The sequence below is a fragment of the Lygodium microphyllum genome, chromosome 27, assembly GCF_053477565.2.
Source record: "Lygodium microphyllum isolate KBCC chromosome 27, Lygodium_microphyllum_v1.1.10, whole genome shotgun sequence".
NCBI lineage: Eukaryota > Viridiplantae > Streptophyta > Polypodiopsida > Schizaeales > Lygodiaceae > Lygodium > Lygodium microphyllum.
The window spans coordinates 78,591,380-78,615,865 of record NC_141161.1 but is presented as its reverse complement, the minus strand read 5'-3'; the positions used below and the strand labels follow the sequence as shown (position 1 = coordinate 78,615,865).

General features: G+C 41.5%; 1 protein-coding gene across 1 annotated transcript in view; it reads left to right on the top strand.

Annotated features, from left to right (window-relative positions):
- HMG (high mobility group) overlaps positions 1-24,272 on the top strand; it is a 35,814-nt gene extending 11,542 nt beyond the window's left edge. The window contains exons 2-17 of the mRNA XM_087669806.1: positions 6,082-6,267; positions 6,418-6,523; positions 6,632-6,768; positions 6,850-6,933; positions 18,326-18,420; positions 18,667-18,775; positions 21,369-21,455; positions 21,565-21,657; positions 21,749-21,946; positions 22,041-22,195; positions 22,663-22,819; positions 22,900-22,995; positions 23,076-23,249; positions 23,369-23,447; positions 23,527-23,709; positions 23,832-24,272. Coding sequence (XP_087525932.1) covers positions 6,082-6,267; positions 6,418-6,523; positions 6,632-6,768; positions 6,850-6,933; positions 18,326-18,420; positions 18,667-18,775; positions 21,369-21,455; positions 21,565-21,657; positions 21,749-21,946; positions 22,041-22,195; positions 22,663-22,819; positions 22,900-22,995; positions 23,076-23,249; positions 23,369-23,447; positions 23,527-23,660 — 1,890 coding nt within the window. The 3' untranslated portion in view covers positions 23,661-23,709; positions 23,832-24,272. The remainder of the gene's footprint in view (positions 1-6,081; positions 6,268-6,417; positions 6,524-6,631; positions 6,769-6,849; positions 6,934-18,325; positions 18,421-18,666; positions 18,776-21,368; positions 21,456-21,564; positions 21,658-21,748; positions 21,947-22,040; positions 22,196-22,662; positions 22,820-22,899; positions 22,996-23,075; positions 23,250-23,368; positions 23,448-23,526; positions 23,710-23,831) is intronic.
- The last annotated feature ends 214 nt before the right edge of the window (positions 24,273-24,486 follow it).

The window sequence follows — 24,486 nt, the reverse complement described above, 5'->3', positions numbered from 1 at the left end:
TCACAGGTAGGAGGTGACAAGGTAGGAGATGACAAGGTATGACAAACATGATTGGTAACACCCCCTCTCAGATCTTGGATGTGGTGGAAGGTAACGGATCCTGGAATGGCAAGAGGAATGCCAATATCAATGAAGTGTGTTGATGCAGATTGTCGAAGAAGAAGCTCCTCACGATCTTGGGAAGCCCCCTCTAAAACATTGGGGGCCAGGAAGTCTGCATCCACATCATTGTGATTGTTCCCCTTTGGAAAGGATTGGAGGTACAAGGGAACTAGGGGAGGAGAGGGTGCGGGATGGGAAGGAACTTGTGGAAAAGATAGCGCATACGCGGGAATGGGTATAACATAGATAATTGCCTCGGAGGACCTTGTATAAGAGAAGGGGAATGGAGCTTGTAAAGCCCACTCCCTTGCCAACCTGTCGCAATAACAGCCCCTGTAGAAGAATCCTCAATACAAACGGTCTACTTGGTGAAGATAACTTGGGTACCAAGCCTAATAAGGCCATAAATTGAGAGGAGTGGAAAGCCCAAGTGTGGAACATAAAGGGCTTGTGAAAGAGAGCTCAATGCACTGATAAAAAATAAAGGCAAAGTGCCAACACCACAAATAGGCATCGAAACAATGCTACCAATAGTGATGGAACCCTCATAAAGGCATAGATCCATGCAACAAATCACCTCGTGGAGTCATATGACTAGAAGCTCCACTATCAACCAACCAAGGCCTCTCAAAAGATGAGGCAACCATTGAAGAAGGCTCCTCCAATTTAACAATATGAAGGAACATTGACTCACGGGTAACCGTTGGAGTAGATGTAGAAGGCTCGGACGTTTTAGCTCCATCATTCGATCTTGGACGAAGATGAGGGTACTTCTTCCAACATTTCTTCTATAGATGTGTCCCCTTTTCACACTATGGGGATTTAGGCTTCTTTGAGTTGGACTTAGAGCCTGAAGAACTCTCCTATCTTTTATCCTTTGACTTTTTCTTTCTTCCTCTTCCCCCTTCTCGAACTTGCAGCAAAAGCTTTGGTGGAGGTGGATCTACTGGCTACCTCTTTGGTGCGCTTGTCATGCTTTGAAACAAGCAGGGCAAGCTTCTCCCATAGAATCTCATGGGTTCTCGATATAAGAAGGCTACTGAAGACATCAAATTGGGGAGATAGCAATTGAGTCAAAAGAATCATAGCCACATCCTTTGAAGAGATCATCATGCCAAGGGACGCAAGCTCATCCCTCATGTCCTCCAATTTGTTGATGCGATCCTTCGTGGAAGGAGAATTGTCAACAGTGAGTATTCGTAATTTCTTCACCTGCGTACATACACTAGGATAGAATCCTCACAAAGAGGAAAGATCAGGCTCTAGAGTTGAGCCGATCCCATGATGCCGCACGATCCATCAATGATCCAATGGTGGGATCCTTGATTGGATGAGGAATAGGGCGGGTAACAAACTCCCAAAGATTGAAGGTATCAAGGATACACTCCACTTTACATGACCAAAGTGAGTAGTTGGAACCATCAAGCCGGTCTTCTTTGGGCAAAGAAGGGAGTACAAACACTTGTATGGAGGGTGCCATGAATGGCATATGAAGGCTAGCAGAACGGGCCTTTTATGAAACATGGAGAGAATGGGGAGGAGAGGGATCCCATACAAATGGGCTAGGAGACCTCTGTTCATTGTGTGAACTAGTACGAAAATCTCTCTGTCTCTCAAAGGAAGGAATAGAGACCTCATCCTTTGAGTTAGCAAAGAATTGGTGATAAGACATCTTCAAACCTGCAATCTCCCAGAAAGCGGTGTCTGATAGAGAAAGCTGCGTTTGACAGAGAAACAACTGTCGCTTGCCACCAAGAGATTGACACTCACAAAAAAAATTGTTGCCCACAATAGAAAGCTGCTGCCAAGGCTGAGGAAGTTGTTGCTTGTAGAAAGATGCGGACACTTGCACTAGGAAACGGACAACTGCTAAAACGCAAATTTGCGGTTAGGGAAAATGCAAAAGTTGATGCCGCCCGATCCAAAAAAGCTGCTGTCCGGTTTTTGGAGGCTGCCACTTGGCTGCTTGGGGGTGAAGAATGGTAGTGGACCACCTGTTCGGGCTATAGACGTAGTAAACGCAGGCTGAAAATCTGCGTTTTGGAAATCTGGGTTGCTTCTGTGCGATGAAAACCTGCTCTTCTGTAAAAAATTTACAGGCTGTGTCCTCACTTAGGCAATGATACCATGTGAGTGTGCAACGGAAGAGAAGCGCGAACATTGAGAGAAGTAGAAAGAGAGAGAGAGGAAGCAGAAGATGAGGGAAGAATAATGCATTGACTGAAGAAGAATGTTGATACAATGATGATCATAGCAGGAAAGAAACACGTTTCTTTGCTTTCGAAACTTACGAAACATTTTGTAAAGTATGAAACGTTTCTTTGCATAAAAACGTGGGGAGGGGGGACCCCGAAAAAAAAAACGTGAGTCTGTCTGTAAAAAAACAAAGATGAATGTTAGTCTATGGTCGATGGAAAAAAAAAAGCAAAAAAAAAATCAAAAGAAATGTACCTTCATCACTCATGGCTTGTCGCGTGCACAACCTATCATGACTCACGCATCTCGTCTCGCTCGTTTGTCCCGATTCTACCCCACCAACCGTTGACAGTCCCATGCCACCTCCTCCGCCTGTCCACTTGTGTGCCCGTTCGGCTTGTTGACTGTCCACTCTTGCCCATTTGACCATCAATAGTCCCAACTCCCATGCCAGCTCCTCTGTCTGTTTGCTTTTGCGCCTACCCACTTCTGCCTTGTCAATAGTCCTACGCAAAAGACAAAATTGCAAGGGACCAAATGAGATCAACCCCAACTCCTTCAAGGTGGAAATATGCTTAGAAAATTTGGTGCATCCTACACATGAGGATGATGAGGTGTGAGCCTTACTTGCAGTAGAGAGAGCACAGCTTTGGTATCAAACAAGATCTAGGGCTAGGGGTGCTGATGCATCAATTCCAGTAGAAGGTTCCAGTAGGATGGTAGCAATTAGTGCTCGAGCTAGTGTCATAAATGACATAGTGGATGATTGGAGTATGAGTGAGGAGGATGAGCATGGGGATGATGATGGTGGCGATGGTGATGATGATGAGTTTGAGTAGTGATTCATGAGTTATAACTCATGAGGTTCATGATTTTGGATTAGACTCTACAGTCTTACCTTTTTGGGATTTTCACTTAGCCAGTGTAGTGTCCATGGACCATTATTGTTTGGACAGTTCATTATATGACTCTAGTTTCATTTATGAGTTATCTATGATGTATCATGATTCATTTTGGAATCTCACATTTTGTCATTTTGTAACTTATTTTGAAATGAGAATCATGATATTGCTACTTCACCCATTTTACATTGCTATTTGCACATGGGCTGTGTAAAATGTCTTCCAATTTTCTTTATGTGATATGTATGAATCAATGATCATGATGTTTAAGGTTTGATTATAGTATAGCTTATTCAAAGATTAATCTTTGACAATAGTCAACAATGGATTATGGATCATAGATGTGTAACGTGTTATTCTAAATTGACTATATTGTTTCATGTTTTATCACTTTTGCTCAATTCACTTGTTTTTGTTTAAGAGAAAGTTCCATGGAGGTTTAAAACATCTTTCCCTAGTTTAAAACTATTAAAAAACCCTTTATAAAAAAATCTTGCGTTTCTTATTTTACCCCCTCTCGAAAGAAACTTACGAAACATGTTTCTAACATTTCGTTTCTAAACGTTTCAGACGTTTTTGGCTGCTATGATGATGATGGACTGATTAGTCCGTGCACACAACCCACAATGTCAGTTAAGGCACCAGATCAAGCTGATGATGACGGCAACATTGGAGACGGAGGAAGATGGAGTCAGAGTGTGCACTTGCTAGGGAAGAAGGAAGATGATGATATTAATGATTGCCAAGTAGGGAATGGCTATAAATAGCCACAAAGCCCCTATACTAGCCTATTGAAATCTAGGAATGCCATAAATGCTGGCCGACCAGCATTTAATGCTGGTCGTGGCATAATAAATGCTTAGAAAATGTCAGATGGCCACCTTAAAATCCGCTTGGCAAGGACAATGTTTGGCAGGTGTGGACAGCCTAGGAAATGCAAAACTTGCTTATGGAAAACACACAAGAACCCAACAAACAAAATAAATGCATCTAGATAGCCACTCTAGAATGAGTAGCCTCCCCCATCAAAACAAACAATAGACCTGTCGGAGATCCAAAAGTCCTCATTTGACTCAAATTGAACCTCATAGGTTGGAGATGACAAGGCATGACAAACATGATTGCTAACATGGGCATCCTCCATGTGCTGAAGTTCAGTAGAAGTGGGTGCGTCAAAAGAATGTGAGAGAAAAGAGTGAAGAAAGCATAAACAATTTGTATTTAATGTAGGATTGGGTCCTTTTTTTAAAGAGGGGGAAGGGGGAACCTAAGTAGGGAGCAGCTTTGAGGAGAAAATGAAAGAGAGTGCAAGAAAAATCATGGCTACTAGAAAGGTGAATCATTTTAATATTAAAGAAGTAAATAAAAAAAAAACCCACAATGATCCAATTCTTTAAAAAAGGGAAAGATTAATGTGGCTCAAGAAAGATTTGGCCCCAAATAGACTGTCAACGGCTTGTCCTCCATGTACGAAATGCTAGAAGAAGAAAAATAATTGACCTTGGCCCACATGGCAATTGACATGGATAATAATGGTGATCCATCACCCAACCAATAGGACGACGAATGTAGGTCTATTTAGTGGGACGTCAATGGTCCGATACTCTCTATCACACTCTGTTCCCTATTCCATAGGGCTGTGATTATCTAGTAGGAGTTTCGTCATTGTTTGTCATCGTTCCCTGCCGTTCCCTGTTTGGAACGGCCGTTCCAGGCCTGTTGACTGAAAATTGACGTTTTTTCCCGCTTTTTTTTTTGCTTGGGTCACAGTCTTTCTAGCACATATTCACCCATCTCCATTGCCTAATGTGCACACACTAATCTCTCTCTCTCTCTCTCTCTCTCTCTCTCTCTCTCTCGGGTTGAAGATTCAAAGTGCCAAGACAACCCACAAGCTAATTAGGAGTCCATGCAAAGTTCAAATTTGATGCGTTATGAACTCTTGCAAATCAGAATCAAATTTCAGCCGATCCTCAATTCCAAGGTATTCATCCATTTATATTGTCTAATTTCAAGGGAAATTGGGATAATTGGGGCAATTCAAGGCAATTTGGAGCTATGGGGGTAATCGAGTCAATTTTGGGACATTTGGGTCAATTTCATGCATTGACGGGTATTAGGGCAATTAGAGGGACATTCTTTGGGGCAATTTGGGTCATGCAGGGCATATTTGGGGCACTTAAGACATGTGCCGTTCCCCCCGTTCCCGTTCCCCGACCTTGGACGTTCCCCCCGTTCTAGGGGGTCCCGTTCCCGTTCCCGTTCCCCGTTCCAGGTAACTATGTCTCCACCTAATATGCCAAATGGAGAAGATGCATGCATGATAAACTGATAGGCTATGATAGTGATAGAGCTCCCAGTGTCCTTGTGTGACTCAGACTGAGGCTCACAAGCAGATGTACATAGAACAAGACATAGAATAGCTTGCCTATGGCATTGTATCATTGTATGCTGCAGCCTACAGAGTTTGTCAATATATCATACTGACATGGCATCCCTAAATGTATATAGTGTCCTCGTTCCCATTGCAAAAAGGAGTCTTGTCCCTTCTATATGTTTCTAGCCATGTGACTATGTATTAGGAGCTCTGTCAACTTTAGAACTTAGGACAATATTCGGATTAGTGTCTTGTACTTGTGTATGCCTATAGGCAGACCTAGCCCCATTTTCCTTTGGCCATTGTTGCTCTTGTTTGGACTTTCACTAATGTTGCCATCATCTCATAATTCATATGTATCAGTATTTATTCCTCATTTACCTTTGTTTGGAGCTGTTCCCTTGTACACATGTTCACATGTGCATGTTCTGACAGTATGTTGAAGTTCTAGGGATGTCCAGGGACACAATCTGGTCCCTGACTTGTTTCTTTTACCTCTCTCAGAATGCAGGGCAATTAAAGATTTATCCAGGCGGGTTCTTGTGGAGGAAGTCTGGGGGTGGCAAAGTGGTAGAGGTCTCGAAGGCTGACATATCTAGTCTGAGTTGGACCCGGGTGCCCCGAGGCTATCAGCTTGCTCTTCAGCTAAGAGCAGGATCGAGTGTCAAATTTAATGGCTTCAAAGAACAGGTACACTGCTTATTGCTGTCTTTGTATTTATGGCAAGTCTGATTTTGTCATGCAGGTGTACTGTAATTAAAAATGTACCATTGTACTGACATGTCTGATTGTTCTAGTTATGCTGTTTAATGTGTTACCCTTCATTTGGTTCGAAATCAGGATGTATCCACACTATCTAGCTTCATGTCTGCAAACATGGGGGTCACACCAGAGGACAAGCCTCTGTCTGTAAGTGGCAGAAATTGGGGACAAGCTGATTTGGATGGTAGTGGTTTCATCTTATTACACTTCTTTATTTGCTCCACCTGAAACCAGCAGTTGTTTGACATGATTAATGTCCTGTTTATGTACTACTGATCACTTCTGGTTACAGGAAATATTCTCTCATTCGTGGTTGGTGGCAAACAAGCTTTTGAGTTTTCTTTGGCAGATGTATCACAGACACAGATGCAAGGCAAAAATGATGTTTTGTTGGAGTTTCATGTTGATGACACTGCTGGTGCTAATGAGGTTTATAATGTTCTACTTTCAAGTGCTAACACTACTTTGCAGTCAAGCAGCTATCCTAATACAGTGTTTTGTTTTCTTCAGAAGGATTGCTTGATGGAAATGAGTTTTCACATTCCTAGTACAAATACACAGTATGTTGGTGATGAGAATCATCCACCTGCGCAGGTTGTTCTTACAACTCCACTCTTACAAAGAGAGTTTTTTTTCATGCAGGAGTACACGAGGTTTGAACACCTTGGTTTTGTTAGCGAGAGTTGCATGTAAACACACACACACACACACACACACACACACACACAAACATTCACACATTATGTACATGTGCAGCACATATGCACTTATACATAGGTACATATGTATGCACTAATGCTGTGCATGTAACATGTATATATGTACACATTCTGCACATGTGCTCTATATACACTGTATATACATGCCTCCTATATATTTACATATATATTTATGCATGCAAGCATGCATTTATAAGCGTATGTTCGTGTGCACGCATGCATGTGTGCAATTATGAGCAAGATCTGGATGGTAGCAGCATGTGAGCTCAATAAGGTCGTGCATGCAGACAGGCAGCCACAGCTTTGTACGCAGCAGATTTAAATCCTGAAAAGCATGCTCAATTAGAGCAGCTTATTTTAAGCAACATTTTGGAGGTTTAGGTGTTTTCAACAAACATCTGGTCAATCAGATTTTCAACCTGAGAAGCAGATTGGAAGCTAGCTTGATGTCACCTTGTGGTTTATTTGCCAATTATCACTTTATTTCCTCAGACCTGTTTTGTCTGCCTTCTAGCTCTGTAAATACCTTCTCTTTAGTTGGTTTACAAGGTGAAAATGTCTGAACTTGTAGGCACAGTAGCACTGTTCCGAAGGAGGAAAAGGCACTTTAGGTCTTGACAGTCTGGGATGTTATTGGTGTGCCACATATTGCACAAGGACTTGGATGAGGATGGCTGTTTGAAAAAAGGCTTCTTAGGTGTTTAATGCAAACACAAACATTTTTAGATGCTATATTAGCAAGGATATATACTCAATGCTTGCTTTTGAAGTCTCCATTGTTTTTATGATGGTTTGTGTAATTTTGGGCCTATTTTAGACCATTCTGAGGCTCCTAAAATTTTTGGGCACTCCCAATGTGGGTACCACATGAAAGCTCTTTTTGAGCACTTTTACAATATCGGAATCCCAATTTAAAAGTTCAATGCAAAGATATATGTATATAGAGTTTCAGTCGACACATGCATATTGCACAAAGTTTTTATTATCCTGCCATCGTTTTGATTGTAATTGTGTGTTTTGATTGATCTAGTCCACACTCCAAGGTAATAATCCTTTGATGGATGTAGCGTGTGAAGAAAATACCCTAACATAGAAACACAAATAACACCGTACGACAAAGCACAGACTGATAGAAGAACATAGTTAGGGACCAGGGTTAGGGTAACTCAGAGATAATGAACATAGAGAATGAATGAAGTGAAATGACTATTGAATATACAATGCTATACAATGCTTATGCAGCAAACACACTATGCAGTGAATGAATACTGTATCTCGAACTCTTGTATCTCAAGGATCAGGGTAGGGGTAATGAGTTGGAGAGTGTGTCGTACTTCGAATGGATCTTGAATCGTAGTAGGGTAGCCTTCGGATGTCGAACACTAGCAAACACGGCCAAGGAAGGTTGGATTTGATGCAGATGGCAATGCAGGAGAGAGAAAGACTAAAAAACGCAAGTGAGGAGCGAAAGACTAAAAACACAGGTGAGGAGAGAGAAAATAACAAATACAAGCTGTAGGAGAGAGAAAATAATAGGGACAGACTGAGGAGATTATGGCAACAATTGGAGGAGAGAGAAAATTTGTAAAGTGGCAGCTGGGGCTTGCAAATGTAGTAGTATGCTGACGTGGTAAGTTGTACGATAGTTGGATGACGGACAACAGTCGTTGGCTGGAAACAACAACAAACTGATGATAGAGGACTAGAAATAGGTGCTAGATGAGTGAAGATTGCAATGGACAGTTTGGACTGTGATGTCCTCCGCGAATAGGGCGTGGGCAGCAAGCTGAAAACATCTGAAACTTGCAAAAACAAGATTATGGTTGAATGAAGGGCAGCATATCTATTTATAGAAAGATTGGGCCCTCCTAAGTGGGTTTGTGCTAATGGGATACAATACTTTCTAGAAACACATTTCTTTTAAATAAACAAGGTTTCTTTCTTAATTAAGCATGTTTTAGGATTGTTTAAGTGAAGCTAATGCATTTTTAGCTCAACACCCCCTCTCAGGCCCAACAATGATACCACAAGGAGGCCAGTCAAGCTCCTTTTTTTCTTTATCTTTTACCCAAAGGCATCCCATCTCAAAGTAGCCAGAGTATTAGATAAAGGGTGCGCGTTGACTACCTAGTGGTCTACTAAGAATACAGAGGCGATGGTTATCTTACCAAGGGAGCCCAAATGATCACCTCAGAGAGGCTAGGGCATCAGAGAAAGGGTGTATGGTGGTTGGCCAATGGCCTACTAAGTCTTTCAAAGGCGGATGGAATTAGCCATGGACTTTTAAAAAAAAAGATCACGCCTCTCTAAAAAAAAAGGTCACCCCAGAGAGACCAAGGTATCAGACAAAGGGTGCATGGTAGTTGCCCAGTGGCTTACCAAGTCTTGCAAAGGCGGATGGAATAAACTATGGACTTATAAAAAAAGGGTTGTGTAGTTTTGATAGATTTAACATTAAGTAAGGGTTTTAAAACAAATTTTATCCTATTGAGTATCCGTGCCTCAAACAGGAGAGAGAAGGGATAGTAAGACCCAAGATCTTCACAAAACAAGCATACTATCCCTACCATTACTGGGCGTCGGTGAAGAAGGAGAATGACTAAGATGTGGGGAGACAAATATAGCAAAGATGTGAAGAAAGCAAGACAAGCAAAGCAAGCAAGCAAGCTAGGGAGAACTGCCTTGGAGATTGCCATGTTTAATGCTGCGAATATGGTGGATCTAGAGTCGACCACTTCAAAAGACCGAAAAGGGATAAATGCGCATAGATGTATGCTTACATGAGCATGGGGTTATGCAAAGGGAGATGCAAGATGTCATGTCACGTAAAATGCAATGCAGCTGTGTCACTTGGACAGTGCCCTTGTGGGAAAATTATTTACTTGCCCAAGTGCCCTTTTATAATCATATCATTATAACAGTGCGGATGAAGTTACAAATGTCTATAAGTACAATACAAAAGAATAAATAAATGAATGAATGTCTAAAAATTGTAAGCATCATCATTGTCACTATCAAGAGAAGTAGTTGCCACCGCTTAAACTGGAAGGAAAAGCAAGAAGGAAGCACCCTCTCCCCGTCAATTTGAAGAAGTAGGGGAGGGTGTATCCAAGCTGATCCTCGATAGAATGTATTGAAGAACCAGCTGGTTGATCGCTTTGGTCAAAATGTTTGCAAAATTGTCTGATGAAGGCATAAACTCTAGGCGGATAGCGTCTAGTGTCAAAAGATGACATACCAGCGAGACAATAGGGTTTGCGGGGAGGAATACGGAGTGAACTCGGAAAACATAGAGAAGAGAAGAGAAGAGAGAATAAACTCTGATGAATGAAATGATGAAGTTCTGAATCATGGAGTGAATGTGATACAAGGGAACAAGGGTGCCAAAGCACAAGGAGGATGATGAAGACAACCTCGAACCACGAACCGCAATGTCCTCTTGAAGGGGTGTGAGGGCGATGGAGAGGCTGGAGAGAAGAGGTGATGGACTGAATGAATCAGCTGTGAGGAATGAATGAATGAGTGGTCGATAAATAGGCATAGTCAGTTTAGGATGGTGTCCCTTTTTGGGGCTGCAAACCCCAAACGCAAAACGCAAAAATGCAAACTGCGAGTGAAGGGTTTCTCAACATCTCCTCTCAGGCCCAAAAAGGGAAACAAGAGAAGAGTGAGGTGGAGATGCAATGCTAAATGTTGAAGAATGCTCATGTAGCAGGTGCCACTTGGACAGTGTCCCTCGTGGGGAAATTGCTCACTTGTCCAAGCGCCCTAGTATAAAGATGATGAAAATATGCAATGCATAGAGGAATGTCGGACTTTGTGTGGTGCCAAGAACCATAAGGATATGCCCGTACTCGATCTCGAGAGGTGACTCCATGCTGACCAAGTGACCAAGGCAAGAAGAGAAGAGAAGGAAGATATAGATGATCCTTAAGATCCAAGATTTCCACCGGAAAGGGAACTTGTAGTAAAGAACAGTAGACAGAGTGAACTAGAGAACCCGAAACTCAACCTCAGGAGAGAGGCCACTAGTTTCGTGCATCCATGCTAGAAGGAATATGAAGGCCTCGTCACCAAGTCACAGCTGAACCTCCGAGGTCCCGATCTAGGTAGATCCTCGAGATCCTAGATATCAGTAGAAGAGATGATTGGTTGAAGACAGCCACCCCAAGAAAGTAGAGGATGGGTGAAGAACTCCATGTGGTGTAGTTTCCCCCTCTGAGGTGGGAGGTGGAGGGGTTCCCACTGAAGTTGAAGAAGAAGTAAATGCCCTCTCTAAGGGCAAAGAAATAACATCCCCCTTTGAATCCCCCTCTGAAGTAGATAGGGAATCCAAAAACTCATGGATCATGGACTCCGAAATGTCTGATGACGAAGGAAGTGCCGTCGGTCGTGCCGAAGAAGGTATGTGGGGTGTTGAAGAGCTCCCAGAGGTAGCCTCTTGAACCTGAGTAGTCGAGGGTGAGAAATGGTGGGGCTTAGAATGAGCAAGAGGTGGGCAACAGTCGTTGTCTCTTAGAGGAGCGGACTGGGTAGCCGAAGACTGTCTCTCGAAGGAGCGGATTGACGAGGAGACGGTATCAAACAATCGCCGTCTCTCGATGGAGCAGACTGTAGATCCGTAGGTCGTGGAAGCCACCATACTGGAAAATAAGTGGAAGAAGATTGCCGCTGGCATTGCGACAATCCTCAGGAGGTTATAGTGCCAATCGATTCTCCATGTGCTCAAAAGGACTTAGTGCGCATCAGATGCGTCTTATTGCCTTGAGCATAGTACTCTGATAGCCGATGCAGAATGTTCTTTGTGGCCTAGAAAGGAGAGGTGGCACAAGGAGTGCCTGATGGAAGACGCATATAGCCAGATCCGGACCCTTGTTAGTGGCAAAACTGATGCAAACTTGAGCTTGGATCTTGACTGAGGAGTTGTTTTCTACGTGGATCGGTCTGGTTGCAGGGGCTTGGGTATGGAAGATGTCTTCTATAGGAGTCATGTGATGTGTAGCTTCACTTTCCATGATCCAAATATGTACTAATGTGCTTGGCTGTGACGAGTGGGCCCTGGGTAACCTCGTTGAGAGGCGACTCATAGATGTGGACGAGACTCGCATTGGATGTCTCTACGAAGACGATGTGGGCCTTTGCAGACCAGTCAGGCAAGCCCTCTGGAGTTGAGAACGTTGTCAATTGAGATGGTTGACTGGTGGCAGTGTGAGTATGACCTTTCCATTGCTCCTTGCTATCATCGTGCCTCCCTGATGGGGGGTTGTCAACTGAGGAGCGGGGGTCTGTGACTTGGGTTTTGGTATCTTGTCTCTTGCTTTTGATCGACACTCAACGTCAAAATGGCCAGTCTTTTGACAATGTTGAGAATACCTATTCTTCTTAGGTACATTCTGCCACCTAGGTTTGAGTTGACATTGGGAGTTTCCTTATGATTCTCTTGCTTGATTTTGATTTTGATTTTGAGTTTGATTTGAAGTTTGATTTTGTTTACCCTTCCCTTGCTGCCCCCCTTTTGAGAATGAGCAACAAGAGTCCCCTCTGAGGGATTATTCATATGAAACTGACTGAACAGCCGTGCATAACGCAATAGTTGATGCTCACATTCATAGAATGTGGGTAAATTGGGTAGAGAAACCAGTTGTTGCACAAAATTGAAGTATTTATGCGGCAGCTTGTTAAGAAACAATGTGATCTGATCGTTAGAGGACTTAGGAGTCCCTGTAGTGGAGAATTTGGCAAGCAGATACTAATTCTAGCCAGCTTGACTTTCAAGTCATTCCGCTTAGAGATTTCGAAGTTCTGAAGCTCATGATCAAGATTTGTTCGATGGGTCCTATCCCGAGCCGTATAGCGTTCAGTCAAGTGTGCCCATCGCTCTGATGCCAAGTTAAAATGTTGAAACTGAGAATGAAACTCAAGCAACAAGCTCTGTATTAGCTTGACAATAGTAGAGGCATTCCTAGCCTTCCATGAGCGGACGACCTTGTATGGAACAAGTGCGGGATCAGATTGGGGCTCTAAAGCCTGCACAAGATTCCATAGGTTCTGTGAGTCAAGGATATGTCTCATCAAGTTTGACCAAGTTGTGAAGTTTGACGAGTTAAAATGAGTCTTGTCATCGCATGCATGCTTGGCGGAAGATGAGTTAGAACCAGGAGGTATCGAGAATGTGGGGTAAGATGGATGTGGAGGATAAGATAGCAGTGGTGGAGGTGCCTGATAAGGAGGGGGAAGAGGTGGGTAGGCAGAAATAGGTTGTGAGTGTCTGATGAGTGCCGATTGATGCGGAGGCAGTGAAACATGAATATTTTTATAAGGTGTCGGTGAAGGTGGAGGCACTGAGACACGTAAGCCCTGTCCAAATATCGGTGGGGATACAACATAATGACCAGAGGGTCCATTAGGTAATGCCATAGAGGCAAATTGTGGCACCAACTGATTCACACTTTGGAGAGACTTGGAAAAATACCTAGGTTGCAATGATCTCGAAAGTGTGTGAGAAAGAGGTGGAACACCACCTAGCTGAAGAAGATATGAGGTCCTAACAACTGTGCCTAAGTTTGAAGAACCCCTTGGTGTGGTGAATGAAAACGCATGTGATCTTACATGAGATGCAACATGCAGTGCACTTAATGGAGGTTAAAAGGATGTGGCAGTGAATAAGAGGGTGGGATGAGAGGGAGATTAAATGGATTTGTAATAGGTGTAGATGTGGAAAATAATGTGGGTTTCTTTTGTCCATTAAGTGCATTAAATTGAAATGATGATGATGAAGATGCATCTGCTTCATTTTGACCTTTGAAAACAAAATTGTTTGAAGGAACAGAAGGGGAACAAGTACTCACAATTTCTTGTTCAACTGCTTACCTAGTCTTGAGTTCATAAATAAATATATGTCTTCCTCATTATTCATAAACTAGAAATTGTTTTGCATGCATCCTTCAACATGAAAATCATCCATACAAATAGAAGGGGAAGTATCATTAATAGAAATTGAAATGGTAGATATACCTGCACCGGAGAGAATAAATATGAAGGCAATGGAGTGTACTCTATGCCAGTTTTCACTTGCGGATAGCCAGTCCTAAGTGGAGATTCTACCCTTCTTGCATGATTAGTAGATCGGTGCACCGAATCTAAAGGGTGAAATTTAGACTTACCTTCTATCTATTGTTGGGCTGTATGCATCAACATGAGATCGTACTTAGCTGCAGTGATCTTGTAAGGTTGTGGAACTCCATGGTAGTCCAATGTCTATTTGATTATATCCAGAGCTTGTGAAGCAAGCTATGAGGCCCACTTCGAGTCGTTCCTCAATGGATTTAGCTTGGATGTGAGAAGTGGTGCGGAAGTAGTGTTCGAAGTTATCTGTCCTTCTGTTGTTCTTGCTTCTTGTGTAGAGCTTTCAGATCAAGACCTAGGTTTCTCTTAGAGAACTCGGCTCTGATACCATGTGCAAAAAATATCCTAACATAGAAACACAAATAACACCGTATAACAAAGCATAGATCGATAGAACACACTTAGGGTTAGGGTGACTCAGAGACAATGAAAATAGAGAATGCATGAAGTGATATGGCTATTGAATATACAATGCTCATGCAACAAACACACTATGCAGTGAATGAATACTATACCTCGAACTCTTGTATCTCAAGGATTTGGGTAGGGGTAATGAGCTGGAGAGTGTATGGTACTTCGAACGGATTTTGAATTGCAGCAAGGTAGCCTCTGGATGTCGAACACTAGCAAACATAGCCAAGGAAGGTTGGAATTGATGTAGACGGTAGTGTAGGAGAGATAGACTAAAAACATAGGTTAAGAGAGAGAGAGACTAAAAACGTAGGTGAGGAGAGAGAAAACAGCAAGAGCAGGCTGCAGGAGAGAGAAAACAGCAGTGACAGGCTGAGGAGATGATGGTGACAACTGGAGAATAGAGAAAATCTGCAAGGTGGCAGGTGGGGCTTGCAAATGCAGCATTATATTGACGTGGCTAGTTGTATGACAGCTAGATGATGGACAATAGCAGTCGCCTGGCTGGAAACAGTAGCAAACTGATAACAGAGGGCTGGAAACGGGGGCCAGACGAGTGAAGATTGCAATGGACAGCTTTGATTGCGATGCCCTCCATGAAAGGGGTGTGGGTAGCAAGATGAAAACACATGAAACCTGCAAAAACGAGATTAGGGTTGAATGGAGGGCAACATATCTATTTATAAAAAGTTTGGGCCCTCCCAAGGGGGTTTGTGCTTATGGGATACAAACACTCTCTAGGAACACATTTCTTTTACATAAACAAGGTTTCTTCCTTAATTAAGCATGTTTTGGAGCTGTTTAAGTGAAGCTAATGCATTTTTAGCTCAACATAGCCGACGTTCCAAGGTAGTAATCCTTCTTATGTGCGAGCTTGACTTTGATATGCTTGAGTTTCGGTTATAGGCTCCCAATTGGGTCATATAGGTCCCTATCTCTGTTCTAACCCAAGGAATTTATAGAAATTATTCAACACTGTTTTCAATAGAATTTGAAATTAATTCTCAAAGGTTTGCATGAAACTCTCTCTCTCTCACACACACACACACACACACGCATGCACGCACACACGGACGCACGTGCATATGCATGCATGTATAGAGACAACTACTAGAAGCCAAAATTAGCTTGAGACAAATCAATATATAGCAAGCATCTGTGTCTCCAACCTCATGTAAAAATTGAAAAGAAACTAAATCTAGTTCTATAGTTGCCTGCTTTTTTGGAGTCAAGGTTGTCAAAGACAAGTGGTTTCAAGAATCTAGGCTGACTTGAACCACCAACTGCCTGACCAACGTCCTCAATCAATGGTTTGAAATTTACATTACCAGATATTGTTACAAACATACTTTGTAGATGGGGCTCCATCCTAACTTGAAAGCTTGTTGAGTGGCAAGATCCCATACAAAACACTAGGCAGATTGTTTGCGGACCCGTAAAAACATTCCTTTGGAAGGCTGATTGTTTGTAGACTCATAAACACATTCCTTTGCAAGCCTAACTGTACATCATTGCTAGGGCTTTGGCTAGCTTGGACATTGGCTGCCATAGCTTAGACATAGAGCCTCCTCCAAAATAACTAGGTTGCACAGATGGTGGCTGAACTGCTTGTTGTATCTGCTGCATTTGCTAAGAAATAGCATTGCCAACATCATCACAATGTTCCCAACATTGTAGATTGCAAAACTAGCGTGGTGTAAAGAAATTCCCTAACATGGAACCTCAAATACAATCGTACGACAAAGCGCAAACTAATAATAGAACATAGTTAGGGTTAGGGTAACTTAGAGACAATGAACTCAGTGAATAATGAAATGAATGAATATGAATAGAATACAATGCTGAATGCAACAAACACACTCTGCAATGAATGAATATTGACCCCCGAGCTTGTGTGTTTGGAGGACCGGGGTAGAGAGTATGAGTTGGAGAGTGTGTTGTACTCCTGATGGATCCTGTAATGCATCAATGCAGCCTTTGAAGGTGTTTGGCAATAGCAAATGTAGTAGTGGATGTCGATGGGTAGAAGAAAGGGATTAAACAGCAAACCCAGGCCTGAATGATGATGTGGCAGCCTGGCAGAGTGCAGAAACTACAAAACACAGATTTTAGGACTGTCTGGAGCTGGGCAACAGCAGTGATCATTACATTCAGATTCGGCAGCCATGATCTGCTGAGATATGGTCCATGTGATGAAGAAAAGCTGTGTTCTCATGCCTTTTGTGCATTTTTCTTGTTTTTAATGCATTTGGACAGCTTTTGATTGGAAAAAATGAATTTAACTTTGAAAGTTAATTATTCAACCATTAATTTATTAAATTTGTATAAAAGACCATTAAGAGTAAACTGATTAAATGTGCACCCAAAGTTACACATAAATTAATTTTGTTTTTTGTTCACAAAGCCTTGACTTTTGATGGACTTGACTATGTATAGCATACAACTCATGCAATGTCTTGGACCTGCCAAAAGAGAGTTCTAAAGATGGATCATGTCCACGTGACACCTGGATAGTGAATAATTGCAGCAACAACTGCACTTTGATGAGCTTACCCTTAATACCCTTTATTTTCCTTGTGACATCCTTCAAATGTCCATCATGAGAACTTCTAGCTATTCTATGTAGTGGTAGTATGAACGAAATGAGGATGGTCCACCATAACTGGTCTGTGCAGTCTTGTGTGTGTTTTTCCGTAAATCTCTCACCATTTTCGCTTGGGTAGCAGTATCTTCATCAATGAGAATGTATATCTATCTCTGTGTATGATCATCTCAAATAGCAGTTTTCAACTTGATGTCAAGGTTGCTTTCAAGTACCAAAGCCAGGAAGAACTCTTGCTTTTATCTTTCTATTCATGTGCAGAAGCATGAATTCACCATGCTCACCAGCACTCAGGGCAGAAAACAGCAGAGAACTCAACTTGTAGAGGTGCAAAAGAGAAGACAATGAGGAAATCTGATAAGACCATTTATGAAGGAGATGCCCTTGTTGAGAGCACAGCCACAACTGGGTGTTCAAGGTCAATAGTAAAGTATAATACGCACCATTTAGGGAACCACTGGAAACAATAGACACTATTAGGGCACCACTGTAAACAGTAGTGAATTGGATGGGTGTTAGACCGTAATCATGTTGTCTCTTTGAACACAGATACCACAAATGCATAGAAATCTAATGCAGGAGGAATGAATCGTGAAAAATTCTCAGTGAATAATCAGTAAATCTGGCTTACCTGAATAAAACACAAACAAATGGTGTGATTGAAGCTCTGGTTCTGCTTCAACTTGCATGCCCAAATCCGGTCCATGGGAGCTGAGCTTGTCTGACAGGTCATGCACTTGCTCTATGGCAAGCCTATCGGTGTGTCATATGGGTGAAAGCCTATTGGGGTGTGTCATATGGGTGAAAGAGTCAATGCCTGCCTGTTGACAACCGTGATCTGTTAATGGGGCTTCTTTACATTCAAGACATCTTTTTCTTTTTTCCTTTCCTCTCTCTTCCGGTTTCTTGTGACAGTCAGTCAGCTGATGTGTGAATGCTTAGGCTTGTTACTTTTGGTGCATTCCAGCTTGCCCTTTTTAATTTCTTACATAAGGTATTTTAATCAGGGTATTGCTTTGCATGTTTTCCCTCTTGCATGCTATGTGATCAGAGAATTTAATGAACGAGAGCAGCTCTGCTTATTTTGTTTGATTCATCTGCAAACTTACCACTTGATTGTATAAATTAGGTGTTCCGTGATAAGATTTTATCAATGGCAGATGTTGGACCTTCAGGTGCAGAAGCTGTTGCTTGGTTCAAGGAGGTTGCTGTGTTGACTCCCAGGTAAAATACCTTTTGTGCTGAACTGGTGTAGTTATTTCAACTGCACAGTAAATCTTTGGGTTAAGGAAAGAGTATTGTATTGCAGAATGCTCCAAATAAATAAGTTTGATTACAAGATATGGGTTAGCATTGATATATTTGTCATTTTTACCCAGTGTGGATGTGTCGGGATGGTAAGAGGTTTATGTGGTGGATTTTATAACAGTAATCATCTTGAACACTTTTTTTTTGGCTGACTATTTCCAGAGGCCGGTATAGTGTGGAGATGCATCTTTCCTTCTTTCGTCTTCAAGGGCAGGCAAATGATTTTAAAATTCAATATAGCAGTGTTGTGCGTCTTTTTGTATTGCCAAAGGTAACTTGTTGCACTTCCTTACTCTCTCTTATGGGATTTGTTGGACTCATTTATGCTAAAAAAGGCACTAAATATGTAGGTCTTGTAGTGAGATGCACACTTTCCTCAATTACATTCGTTGGCATAATTTGGCATTGGGTCAAGAGTGGTAAGGGTAAACAACAGGTTAAGAAACAATCATAATAAGTTTATGTGTAGGCACACCTAATCCAAGAGAGCAAGGAAGCACGAGAGACTACATATTGTAAGCTTGCGATTAAATGATATACATTGATTATATGTATATCCTTTGACAGACACAGACTTTCTTTACAGGTGTGTGCATGTATTGCCACCACTTAAGCCAATCATAAAGTGTGCAAAGCATAGGGTGATGCAAAGTGTCATTAAGGGTGTCGCACAGAAGCGATGCAAAGTGTCCTCAATGGGTGACACACATAAGGGCATCCACTTTACAAATGCCCTCTAAAGGTTGTTCCCATTACAAAGGAAGTTACACTAGCCATCATTATAGATGACCCACTTAACAAATTCTTTCAAGCTCAATGAACGGAGAATGATTGTTTATGACTTGGTATGACTCAGGAAGTTACTATTTGAAGTTAGAAAACAAGATGGGTAATGTACCGTTAAATGGTGGATGAAAAGTAGAAGAGATTCAAGATATACCTTCACAGGATCTCAATATCTAAATGCTGAAGATAGATACACCGACAGTCTCACTGAAGATCATAAACAAAATTGGACCAACATGACCAGAAGATGTGATGCATATCTCCAACTAGAAGATGAGAAGTCCAAGGCTACTTTACAAAGACAAGGCGAATAAAACTGGTAGAAAGGTCCAAATCAAATGCATTGGAACATAATGTTGTGACTGATATAGTTAATAATGCCTCTACATGCACGAGATTGCAGCAACATATTGTAAGAAAAATGGTTCAGGAGAAGCAAGACTGATGAGTGGAATCACCCACCATGAGAAAATATGCTGCTACAAACGGATTTATAGCTGACTGCTGAAGGAAGCTTTTGCCAACATACCAAAGTCACATGTGCCTCCTGTGTAGAAAAACTAATGCTCAGACGTGAAGTTTGTACCAAAGATTGATAAAGTATCCACATACATGATGCACCATGCTAGCAGCTCCAAATAACAACAGCCTTTTTTTGTGGGATTGCGTATCAGGAATGCATGCTGATATAGAACAATAGACTTGGATGACACCACACGAATGGATGCTATGAAAATGCCACAAGAATCCCAAAATAGCAGATTTGCACGGTCAGATTTTGGCGTCCAAAACTTCTAATTATACCTTCAATGGCTTGTGCAACTATTGAAAAGGCCCAAATTCAAAATTTTGGCTGGATACAGCCCAATTTTAAGTGGGGAGAGTCAAATCAAGAAGTTGGGCACGGATCAAATACGGGAGAGTGAATGTCCTGATTTCAAGGAAAATTTTGAACCTTGGAAAACAAAACATAATCTTGTCTAGTCTAGGATTTAAAAAGAAAGTTTGTGCCTTGCAAAATTTCCACTTAACTGTATAAGCAATATGGGATTTCATGGGTGACTAAAAAGATTGGGGAGAGATATTGAAAGAGGAGTTATATGTAATAAGAAAGAGTAAGCTCTCGTGCATGTTTCAGGACATCAATCTCTCTACAACTGGAACAGAAAATTGGCTGCTATACAGCCCACTGATTTTCACCTGTGTCACATGTTGTGCTGTTTCTGTTTGAATTGCTTAGTGAGCTTTATGGACAAAGTAGTAATCATGATGATGGGGAGATCTAGAAAGAGGAGTCATATGCAACAGAACAGAGTGATCTCTCGTGCATGTTTCTGGACACCTAATTCTTCTAGAACTGTAAAAGAAAATTGGCCGCCATACATTTACCTACTTTCTCCTGTGTCACTGTTGTTTAAGTTCTGTTCAGATTGCTCAGTTAGCTTTATGGAAGAAGGAGCAATCCGATAATGTGGAGAGAGGAATGTGTAGACATGCCAGGATACCTTTGATGAGACACCTAATTTAAAACGGCAAGAAATTGCATCTTGGAAGTTTGCTATTGAATTTGACAAGAGATCACATTTTGGAAGCTTGCTAATAGATCATTAAACATATGTGGCTTTATAGGTCCTTTACAAGTGTGTTGATGTGTTGCCACAGGAGGTACCTGATAACACCTTATAAGTGTGTTGATACTTTATTTAGTGCAATTCTTGAGTGCTAGATAATCAAACCAAGGATCATTTCCATGTGCACAGACAATGTGCTGTATGTGGGTTTTTCCCAATGTCTACACCCAAACCTTCTTTTACCTGCAAAACATGTGGTTAAGGTTTTGCTCGTGCAGTTATATTATGAAGTTACTCTCAGTTTTAGGAGTGCACAAGTTTCTGTCTTGGTGCTGTTATGGATATCTATAATGGTGCTGTGTGCAACCCATTTTAAAGAACCTGTGTAAGGTCTTAAATTTTTTTTTCTAGAACTGAGTCAATCTGGAAAATTATCCTGTTTCACTTTGCTCTGTACAGTTTTGAAAGCACTTATTAGCTTTTAATTCGCTATATTCCATCTTACAGTCTAATCAATCACAAACTTTCGTGGTTATTACTCTGGATCCTCCAATCAGGAAGGGCCAAACATTTTATCCTCATTTAGTTTTGCAGGTATCTGCTTTGCTTATGCTGTGCTGTGGATGATGATCAGAATTAGTGCTATTATGTTCTGTTTTTTGACTAATTATCCTCTTTTTTGTACGGTGATTCTTTCCTCCAGTTCTCCACTGAAGAGATTTTTGAGTGTGATTTAACTATCAGTGAAGAGCTGCTGAATACAAAGTATAAGGATCGTTTAGAAGCTTCTTATAAGGTGTGCATTTATATGTGCTTTATCATGCTGCTTTAATGGCAGTTTCAAGTAGTTTGAGGGTTTTGTTTGATTGTTTCTACTCATGATGCAGGGTCTAGCAGTGGAGGTCTTTGCAAAAGTCCTGCGAGGTCTGTCTGGGGCCAAAGTAACCCGGCCTGGTAAATTCCGAAGCAGTCAAGATGGATATCATGTTAGGGCTTCACTCAAGGCAGAGGATGGCATCTTATATCCTTTGGAGAAAGGCTTCTTTTTCCTGCCCAAGCCACCGACTCTCATACTACATGATGAGGTATATTTGTTTGTTTTTGATCATTGGGTTGGTTTTATTATTATTTGCATGCTGAATGATTGGAAGTTAGTCTAAAAAACTCAACTATCTACAGATAGATTACCTTGAATTCGAAAGGCATGGGGCAGCTGGTACAAGTAGCATTGCCTCTCATTACTTTGACCTAGTAATTCGCCTCAAAAGTGAGCAGGAGCATCAGTTCCGCAACATACAGCGAAATGAATACCATAATCTTTTCAATTTCATTAAGTAAGTATTCTTTATGCATCTCTACTTCTTTTAGACTGAGTTTTTGGGGCTCCAGTTTTGCAAGTTCTCTTCGATAGTTTGTTTTCTTGTCATGGTTGTGGAGCTCATCTAAAGTTTCTGGGACTACTTGGATTTCCTTGGTGTAGGGTTTTTTTGTCCCTTAATATGGATTAAGTATTTATTTTTTAAATCAACAATCTAGAAGGTCTCTAAGACATCTCTGGTGTTCAGTAACACTGGCTAGAAGGTCAGCTTGTCTGCTGGCAGTCAGTTTGGCCTAGAGTAATTTGATGTTTGTCACTTGCAAATTTTGAACCGGGGTTAGTGTATCCTACAGCCAACTAAAGATGTGTACTGTGAAATGTAAGCCTTGGAGACTATTCTTGGTAGAAGGTTCAGTGAACCTGTGGGATATCCACGTAGTTCTTAACCACTTATTGCTAATGTACTGTCGTCTTTATTTGTAGCTCCAAGAATTTGAAAATCTTGAATCTGGGTGAAGTCCAAGGTCCTGTTTCTGCTGTCTTAGAAGGGTCAGATGATGAGGCAGTGGATCCCCATCTCAACCGAATAAAAAATGCCCGAGAAGGTGGGGCTGGCGATGGCCTAGATAGTGACGATGAGGTAAATGCCACCAATAAACAACATTATAAGATACTCGTATGGGATTTGATTCTGATTTTTGGTGCATACGTGTTTGTCAGGATGAGGACTTTGTTGCAGAGAAAGACGATGCGGGTTCTCCAACTGATGATTCAGAGGAAGAAGAATCTGACGCGAGTGAGGGGGGAGATGAAGAGGCAAGTGATTTTTATACTATGTTTTTACCTTGAGTTAAACCTCGAGTACTTAACTATGTTTTCCTGTCCCCTCTCAAAAGCCGGCAAAAAAAGAGCCAAAGAAGAAGGAGCCTGCTGCTCCAAAGCCTGTAGCAAAGAAAAAGAAGAAAGATGGTGAAGAAGATGGAAGGAAGAAGAAGAAGAAAAAGAAGGATCCAAATGCGCCTAAAAGAGCCATGTCGAGTTTCATGTACTTTTGTCAAGTTGAAAGAGAGGTCATCCCTTGCCTACTGTTCTGATATTTTTACATTTGCTTTTGTAATGATGAGGCTTATGTAGAGACTATTTTATATTGTTTTATGTAAAAATTAATTGAAAATGTTGTTTTTGACAGAATCTCAAGAAGACTAACCCAGGATTAGCGTTTACTGACGTTGGGAAGGTTCTTGGAGAGAGATGGAAAAAGATGACAGGTAGATGCGGTTACCAAGCATTTGTCCTCTCAGTAGAGTTACTGCAGCATATTAAGTAACTTCTTTTTTGGATCCACAGATGAAGAAAAAGAACCGTTTGAAGCCAGTGCAAGAGCTGACAAGACAAGATATGCATCTGAAATGGCTGAGTACAACAGCAGCAAAGGCGCAGCTGCTGGCGGAGAAGATTCATCTGCTGAAGAGTCTAACTAGCCTGGTGTGCTTTGTGGAGTATCATAATGACAACAGCTTTGTCTATAAGGTATTTGATGATAGAGAATTGAAAGGAAAGAAAGCTTAATGATGAACACAGCAAAGTTATGTTCCAGAGCTGTGTATGCAGAGTACTGATTTTTTGTTGTCTTAACATGATGCATTGAACAGAGGAAAAATAAAATCCCATGGTTGGATGAAGTATGGGGTACATTCTTTACAGTATCTCAATCCTTTGTTGTCTCTGCACCGAAAAAACAGTTCTTTAGGAAACACCTGCAGCAGAAAAAGATATCATCAGCCCGAAGTCCACTCTAAAAGAGTCGTGGACACATGCAACCAGCTCGCTTTATTCAGGATACCCATTTAATTATTGATGAGGCTTATTGTCTGTACTCGATTGCTTTGAATCTCAAACTTATGTTGAGGAAGCCCATAGAAGGGTCGTCAGTATTGTGATATGCAGCCCCGTAACCCTGAGTAAATATTTGTTCTGACCAAAGACCACATCTATTATGCACTTCAACTATGCACTAGTTCTAGTGGAGCATTTCAAAGTGCAATAGTTGAAGTGATATACACATGAAGATAATTGAAAACCTTGTTTGGGTTCCACATTGTTCAAAGTATGTTGTGAAGCATCACTGTCTTGACTAACATATCTGAGATGCAAAAGGGTATTGATTGTATTAATAAATAAGAGACGATCCAAAATTTAGGGCAGATTGACTCATACTGCTGCCTTTGATAACTTGGGGAGGTCTCTCTCCCTATTCTTTCCCAACTTACAAGCAACACTCCAAAACCATTGAGCCTTGAACACCTT